Source organism: Corylus avellana, chromosome 3 (genome assembly GCF_965113065.1).
Source record: "Corylus avellana chromosome 3, dhCorAvel1.hap1.2, whole genome shotgun sequence".
Classification (NCBI taxonomy): Eukaryota; Viridiplantae; Streptophyta; class Magnoliopsida; order Fagales; family Betulaceae; genus Corylus; species Corylus avellana.
The window spans coordinates 11,637,678-11,646,565 of record NC_142492.1 but is presented as its reverse complement, the minus strand read 5'-3'; the positions used below and the strand labels follow the sequence as shown (position 1 = coordinate 11,646,565).

Genomic DNA, 8,888 nt, shown 5'->3' with positions numbered 1-8,888 from the left:
TTGTCCAAAAGGATTCAGTTAAAAATGAACTAGAGAGTATAGTTATTTATATTAGAATGACAAAATTGTCTAAAAATATTTGAACTTGCAATTTTAGGAACATGAGTCTCTCTAGTTCATTTGAATTGGATAAATATCCACTTAGTTATGTTAGAGGGGTAGTTTTGTCTTTTTACTTTTTGATGTGAAACAAATACTCATCCAATATTACTGAATATTATTTGAACTGGAAAATATCTTAATTTACAATTTTACCCTTATAAATATAAAGGACTAAGAGTATTCTCAATGGAAGAGCCAAATGCTACTTTTATCTAAAATGCTATTCAAATGTTTAAAAAACCCCGTACATTGGATTAGCTAAAAGAAAATGTAAAATAGATATTTGATTGGAAGAGCTAAAAAAGAAGCTAAATGTAGCAGTACTTTTCAAGGGAACTATTTTATTTTTCATTGTTTCTCACCTGTTTTCTCTTTTTCCCAAATCTTTTCCTACTTTTTCTATGCATGTTCTCTTTTTCCCAAAACTTTTCCCATTTTTCCTCTCACATGTTCTCTTTTTTCCAAAACTTTTCTTACTTTTAAAAATATTTTAATAGAATAGATAGAAATATAGCTAATCGGATGTAGAGACATTTAAAAATAGCTTAGGGTCTGTTTGGGATTGCGTTTGAGGGGCCTAAAAGTGCTTTTAACACTCAAAAAAGCCCGTTTGAAGAAAAATGTATTCATTTGGTAAAAAAATTAAAAGCGCTTTTAAGGGTCCAAAAAGCCTAAAAATAGCCAAAAAAAACACTTCTGGCAAAAGCTTAAAAATGAAGCTTTTAAGTCAAAAAGAGCTTTTGTCCAAAAGTTCTTTTTGACTTAAAAGTTCTATTTCTCAAACGCAATCTCAAACAAACTCTTAGCTAAACTAGATAAAAGTGAGTTTTGAGAAGCTATTTTACATAAAAATATAGCTCCTCTATTGGGAGTACTCTAAGTTTTGAAAAAAGATAACATGTGAAAGGAAAAATGGGAAAAATTTTGGAAAAAAGAGAACATGCAGAGAAAAAGTAGGAAAAGATTTGAAAAAAAGAGAAAACATGTGAGAAACAATGAAAAATAAAATAGCTCCCTTGAAAAGTACTACTTCATTTAGCTTTTTTTTTTTTTAGCTCTTCCAATTAAATATCTATTTTACATTTTCTTTTAGCTAATCCAATGTATATGATTTTTTAAACATTTGAAGAGCTATTTTAGATAAAAGTAACATTTGGCTCTTTTATTGAGAATGCTCTAAGAAGATCCTAGTTCGTAGTTTGTAGCCGAGCCTTGTAACGACATTCTTGATTTAATTGATATCTGTTTTATGATTGATTCAATAATAAACTAATTCAAATTTATTCATTTATAAAAGTTAAAAAAATTTAAAAAAAAAAAAAAAAAAAAAAAAACTCATAAAATTGTGTTTTATTCACATGTTAGTGATGTTGTACTTGAAGCAAAATCTTACTTGGGTTCTTAGAGCATCTGCATAGCTAAATCCCTAGTAATTGTCAAATTTGACTATTATGAGTGCCTTTTCGACTCCAGCTGAATAGACTATTTCACTTTGTTTCATACAATGTAAACAGTAAATAGGCTTATTAACCTATTCATTATTCACACTATAAACTTTGTTTATTATTTTTTCTCTCACTTTATTTCTTTTACTCTAACCTCCTTTTTTTCACACTCTTTTCTGCACAAAATAATATTTTAAAAAAAATAAAGAGTATAATATAAAATATATTAGAGTGTGTATAAAAAAATAGAAGCTAAAGTTCTACTTTAAATACTCTTAGAATGTGCATGAACCAATCTATAGTCTTCGAGTTCCTCTATCAATTAGGCATGTTGACAAAAAATAAAATAAATAAATAAATAAAGAATAAAAGAAAACTTTTCGTACTTGTAAGTTATAACTCATTATTAATATTTTTTGCTCAAATTACAAACCCACACATGGAGTGCTTATCCTAAACGAAATAAAGTAGTAGCCTCTTCTGCACACGAAATGGAAAATTGTATATTATTTGCATACTTGTAAACTTTACCCAAAATGGATGGTTCGGAAGAAATTTCTTCTAATCTACTCCAATCAATAAGCGTGTTAAGCGTTTTCTAACATATAAGATGCATATATACGAATGTACTCTTATATTAACTTAGAAATCCAAACATTAATTTTTTAAGAATTCAAACATGTTAAAAGACACTTACAATTTATTAGAGCGGGTTGAAAGAAATTTCTTCCAAACTGATTAAGAGAAAATTTGTGTCCACGCAAGATACACACCTAAATTGTACTCGTTGAAATTAAGACACATGTTCGATCAATTCGAACTAAAATTGGAGATGATGAAACCAAAATTAATATTGATATTGATATTATGTTAATCTCATGTTGCCAAACGTCACAATAACTTAAGATAAATGGTGACAACCCCACCGGTTACCCATGGAGGGGGACATAAAACATTGTTTAAGCACTTGATACCTTACTTGCATGTAATAATTAGGATGAGAAAGTGACTGATCAAGTTAATCAAAAGTAAAATCATAAGTCATTAGAACAATTAATGGAAATATGGACTTTTCCTAATTAGTTATCTGTCAATTGATAACCAACATCAATAACAAGCTACCCATAAGATATATTCAATCAACATATATAATATTGCGGTAAACAAAATGCATGAGACATGTCCTGTATATTTTTCAATGGTCTAGATTTAATTTTAAGTTTTCCATAAAAAATAAGAGAGAGTGACGTTAAATATGAACTGTTTTCTATAGTTTTTTTTACAGCATTAAAGAGTGTACTCACATCCAGTTCAACAAATATTTAGCTAAAATTATCAATTTTTTCAATCAGGCTTGATATTTTAGCCATCAACTTTCACTTTTTCATTTAAAATAATATTTCGTTATCTACTTTACCTTTTATCAAAGAAAAGAAAGATTCATTTTTAATTTTTTATTAATATAAATTGTAGCACTACAACAACCCAAAAAATATTTAACCATTTTGTTGAGACGGATGTGGAACATTTTTTTTATAGTATTTTTTGCTATGCAACTTGCCAAAATAGTTATTTTGACTAGCCCAAAATGAGTGCTCTAAGTATTCACATCAAACTCAGCAAATGTTTAGCTAAAAATGTATATTTTAGCTACTGATTTTTTTCAAAATACATACATCCAAATCAACATTTTACAGTTTCACATTCGCTATTTTATTTAAAATATTATTTATTTATTTATTTTTATTATTCTCAAAGAAGAAAGAGAATCAGCTAATCAAATCTTTAGCCAAAATGACTGACCGAGTAAGAATATATTTTTGGTATTTTTTCAAGCTACCCAATGTGAATGCTCCAATTCCTTCTCTCCCAAGTTCAATTCCATCTCTCCCAAGTTTCTTAATTATTGCCACTTTATTTTCATATAATTAGGGTATATTAGTGGACCATAACATGGGACCAAACTCATGACGTGTCAGAGGTCCTACTTTATTAATATTTAATCCCTCATCATAAATTTCACAAGCTTATCCACATTTACATACCATTATACCGATGCTAGCCCACTTCCTTTGACATTAAATTTTGCCCAACACAGCCAAACTGCATTAAATTTTGCTACCATTATTTACTTATAATCTCTACTTTTTTTCAATTATTTTTTAAAAGGTTTTTGGTTTGAAAAAATGCTACAACTTCTACCGTTGTTCTTTTGGGGTCCTGGCTGAGCTGGCATTTGTTTTTTTTTTAAAAAAAAAATTAAGGGTTAAATACTTAATACCCCTTGGGGTTTAATAACATTATTTTTTTTCCTCCTGGGTTTAGTTTTTATCACAGGAGGTCCCTGTGGTTTTAATAAATGATTAAGTTAGTCCCTCCGTTAGTTGACCTAACTGAATTCCACGTGGACCAATCAAATATTGACACGTGGTACCTACTTAATTTTTTTTTAAAAAAAAAAAAAAAGAAAAGGAAAAAAAATTGGGAGCCACCCCCATCTGGTCGGATGGGGGTGGCTCGGCCACCCCCTTGGGCACCAACAGGGTGGCTCGGCCACCCCCAGCACCCAGTGGGCATGGTTTCAGCCACCCCCATCCGGCCAAATGAGGGTGGCCGGATGGGGGTGACCTACTCAATTTATTTTTCCTTTTTTTTATTTAAAAAAAAAAATTGAGTAGGTGTCATGTGTCAATATATGATTAGTCCACGTGGAATTCCGTTAGGTCAATTAACGGTCAACTGACGTAGGGACTAACTTGATCATTTATCAAAACTACAGGGACCTCTTGTGATAAAAACCAAACCCTAAAAAAAATTTAAAAAAAAAAAAAAAAAAGTTATCAAACCCCATGGAGGTATTAAGTATTTAACCCAAAAATTAAACCAAAAAAACTAGTTATTCTGACTCCCGCATCCCTTTTGTCTCTCGTTCTCAAAAAAATGCATATATCTTTTTTCACGAAAGCTTTTGATTTAATTTTTTGTTTAAAAAATAAAAAAACAAATGCCACTCGATCAAAAGACCTCACAATGACAATGGTAGACGTTGTAGCATTTTTCGTTGGTTGTGTTCGTACACGCAACAAAAATTAGGGTGTTATTATACATGTTTAATAATTGATGTGACAACTAGAGTTTGCATAATTCGTGCAAGTCATTCATATTCTTGTCTAAAAGTATTAAATACTTTAGGGTTTTGCGCAGAAAGTTGATACAACTATCGGCTTCACATCAAAAGAGGAATATACTTTATCAAGAAGCCCTATAATGAAAGACACAGCATATACCTACTTCAAGAGGGGAAGTGGCCCTTTGCTAGGGTCTATGCTGGTCATGCACCTCTCTTTGAATTCTCTTCAATTGCTAAACTAGGTGTTGTGTAGGAGGTACTTCCGCTTCTAGATTGCCTCCTTAAACCGCCCCTTGTGGCCAAATCGTGGTCATTTATTTAACTAATTTTTAATAATTGTATTTTATTGCACTGTCTTTTGGTCTTGGGGCTTTTATTGGGTTGCCGACCTATTTTTTGTATTTTATTTATTATAATCTTTCATTTCTCATTTTCCCTTTCCATTTTGAATTGAATAGAAAAAATAAATGCGCACATGGACACATGTTCACAAATATATATATCAATCAGGGACCACGACAAAGAACAAAAATATTAAATTTATTGTTTCTTAAAAATTTAAATTTTTTATATATATAAATAATAATAATAAATGCATCATAATAATAATAATAATAAAAAGACAAAAAAAAAAGAAAAAGAAAAGAAAAATGCAAAAAGAGTCAAAGGTGATCATTGGTAGCAGCTCCCATCCCTCTGCTTAAATATTTATTCCTTTTTAAACCTGAGAAATATATACTTATATAGTAAATTATACATATAACAACTTGCAAAGCAAACTTGAAAGATGCCAATTACACATTATTTACCATGAAAGACACCCTCATGACTACCCTGCCCATGCACCACCACTGAATTTTATCAGTGATTGAAGGCATCTGTCATGAATCACAGCTAAAAAAGTATACTACTCTTATGGATCCACCCAAAACTAATCAACCCCATTATAGTTACCGTTAGTGAAAGCATTTTTATCAATGCTAATCTTCTCCAATATAGGGTTCAAGTCTCTTGGGTGCACATCAACCTTGAGCCCATACTTCATGAACAATGTCAATGACATCTTTTGCTCCACGCGGTGCCCCGTCGCCACTGTCAGCCGGTGCCGCAGCAGCAGCGCCGCCGCAATCGACTTCATTTGCAAGTAGGCCAAGTCTTTCCCCAAGCAAATTCTTGGACCCGCATTGAACGCTACAAATCTATAGGAATCTTGTGCGTCCATTCTCTTGCCATCTAGGGATAACCATCTCTCAGGCTTGAATTCTAGGCAATCTTCACCCCATATTGACTGCATCCGCCCCATTGCATATATTGAATATGTGATTGATGAGCCTCCCGGCACAAATGTCCCACTAGGCAAAATGTCATCAGCAATAACGTGCTTTGAGTCCTGAGGCACTGATGGGTACAACCTTAGGGTCTCGGACAATGCTGCCTTAAGGTATATCAATCGGTCAACTTCCTCGAAATCTAGCGGGTCCTCCACCCACATGGACGTGTCGATGCCTCGTGTTTCCGTTAGGACAGTGCAGATCTCGATGAGGATTTTCTCTTCCACTCTGGAGTTTTGACTTACCAACCAAAAGAACCAACTTAGTGCGACAGATGACGTGTCACGTCCAGCTAGGATGAAATTGAGCACCACGTATTGAAGGAATTGGTCCGAGTAGGACCCCCTTTTCTTCATGAACCTCGAAAGTAGGTCGTCATGCGGGGTCCCACCACCACCTGGCTCCTGACTCATTAGCTCGTGCTTACGTGTGTCAATAATGTTGGTTAGGTATTGGTTGATGTGTTGGAGGCTTTGGCTCATGCTGACTTCCATTCCCAGCCGGAGCCATTTCCTTAACTTCCATGCAACCTCCGGCAAAATGAAGCGTTGAAGCGTGGCTTCGGTGGCTCGGTCGAAAGCCAAGGCGAAGCCATTCTCTGGTAACCCTGGAGAGAGGGTTTGCGGGTCCTTGCCGAAAGCCAAGCCGCAAATATTATCAAAAGTGAGCCGAAGCAGGAGGTCTTGAAGATCAACAGGCTTGGCTTCCAGCTGAGCCATCTTGAGAATAGGGCAAAACCTAAGCTTGATGGCCGTGCTCACCCACCGAGCCATGGCTTGGCGCAGCGTTCGGGTGGTGAATTCCAGTGCAGCCGTCTTTCGCTGGAACAGCCACGTGTCACCATCAGAATTGAAGATCCCATCACCAAGCAAATCATGGAACACAGCCTGCCAATTAGGCCCCTTGGGGTAATTATCGAACCGGGCCTTCAAAATACGCTCCACGTTCTTAGGGTCGCATGTGACAGTCACGAGCCCCTGCTTCTTCGCCAGGAATGGGAATGCACACGTGCAAGTCTGGTACGTGCCTTCGCAAGCGCGAAGGTTGTCCGTGATCCAGTCATGCAAGCGATTTGAGTGCTCGATGAGCCCGGGCAGGCTTCCAAATAGAGGCCAGACACGTGGCCCCTTCAGTGACCGCGAGATTAGTCTGAACCATGACAAGTACGCCGCGACGGCGGATAAGATCATCAATGCCGTTGCTATTTCCATGTGATCGGCGGATTTATTCCACCGGAGCTACAAAAACCAAAAAGATTTGCAAGCTGAAAACGTGAAAGATGAACGTCAAAGACAAAACCCAGATCAAAATAGACTATAGGAACAAAACCCAGATGGGATTTATACTGAAAACGATAAATCTGGGCTTGGGTGTTTGAAAATTCTCACGTCCAAACAGAGCAGAGAAACGACCCAAGAAAGCAAGTGAAGAAGGAGGAAAAAAGAAGAGAAAGGAGAAATATTGTGTGAGTGAGGGAAAAGAAGCTAAAAGAAAAGTTTTTATAAGGGAGCAATGAAAGGGAGTGCAATAAATGGCAAGGCAAGCCCAGGCTGTTGAATTTCGTTATCTCTTTCCCGTGGACCTTCTCAACCAGCTTGCGAGACCACTGCCATAAATATTGTCGTTGGAGGCATTGAGCTAACACCACCACCACCACCACAACTAAAAATTTCAACAAAAAAGAAAAAGAAAAAGACATTTGTAAATTGTAAATTGAATTAAGCCAAACAATAACGTAAACATAAACACCCACAAACCAATCTTTTTCCTCTTTGCCAAATGTCTCTGTCTCCCTGTCTGTCTTTCTGTCTCTCTCTCTCTCTCTCTCACAGGAGCAACTCTCACCTAATTTTGCAGAAAAAGCGCGGCTTCACTTTAATTCTGGCACTCAATGAAGACTACAACAAAAAAGGCGATTAGTTGAGCGTATACATATACTCATGCAGAAGGGTATCTGCAGAGATTTACCAAAAAAAAAAAATTGTAAAAAGATCACTTCTCGATATGCATTGGCCTAGTTACATGTAATTTTCAAAAATAACTTGTATTTTAAAAAGAATTTAACTCTGCAAAATTGACAGAGCATGGGGTCACTATTCAGTACTGTTGAATCTATTTTCTCTTTCTCTTATTAAATAGCCCCATTTCTTTCTTCTTCATGTGAGCCGCTTGGGTTCGGTGAGCGACCCCACTCACATTTAATTCCACTTGCACCGACTTTGACGGCGTTGTTCTCCTGAGTGGGGGTGATTAAACTTTATAATTATCGATCTCATCTTTGGTCATATTTTTTTGAGTAAATATTATTAAAGGTTAATTATCATTTTAGTTCATAAGTTTTCACTTTTTTTATTTTTTCATATCTAGGTTTCAATTCATATTATTGATGGTACATGATTTATATGTAAATATCAATTTAGTACCTCCCTTGCCATTCTGTTGTCCAAACTAACTGACTGCAATGGGAATGGTTTTAGTCACCCCTGGAACCCGTCTAGGATGGCCAAACCACTCCTAAAACCTTTGGGGGTGGTTCGGCCACCCCATTGCAGTCAATTAATTTGGCTAACGGAATGGTGACAGAGATATTAAATTAGTATTTATCCATAAGTCAAGTATCAACACTGTAATAGAAATTGAAGAGGTGTGATATAGCCATAACTTAAACCCAACTTTGTCCGAACTTTTAGACCAAATTTCTCTCTCTCTAGTTTAAGGCTCTCTCTCTCCTCCACAAGTAGAGAAAAGTTGGGCTAAAGTTGGGTTTACGTTGTGCCTTTATCATTTTTCCAAATTGAAACCTATGTGAAAAAAAATAAAAACGTGAAAACCTAGGTACTAAAAAGGTAATTAACCATGTTATTAAGTTATTATCTTGAT

At 35.2% G+C, this 8,888-nt stretch overlaps 1 protein-coding gene across 1 annotated transcript; it reads right to left on the bottom strand.

Annotated features, from left to right (window-relative positions):
- Nucleotides 1-5,348: 5,348 nt before the first annotated feature.
- On the bottom strand, nucleotides 5,349-7,938 carry LOC148586786 (cytochrome P450 86A22-like). The gene is made up of 2 exons (XM_088514685.1): nucleotides 7,854-7,938; nucleotides 5,349-7,670 (listed from the first exon to the last, which is right to left on the bottom strand). Exon 2 carries the CDS (start codon nucleotides 7,217-7,219, stop codon nucleotides 5,609-5,611), a length of 1,611 nt encoding a protein of 536 aa, XP_088370811.1. The 5' UTR covers nucleotides 7,220-7,670; nucleotides 7,854-7,938; the 3' UTR covers nucleotides 5,349-5,608.
- Nucleotides 7,939-8,888: the final 950 nt, after the last annotated feature.

Excerpts from the sequence above, each read along its gene's own strand:
- LOC148586786 (XM_088514685.1), bottom strand. The coding sequence starts at position 7,219 with ATGGAAATAGCAACGGCATTGATGATCTTATCCGCCGTCGCGGCGTAC.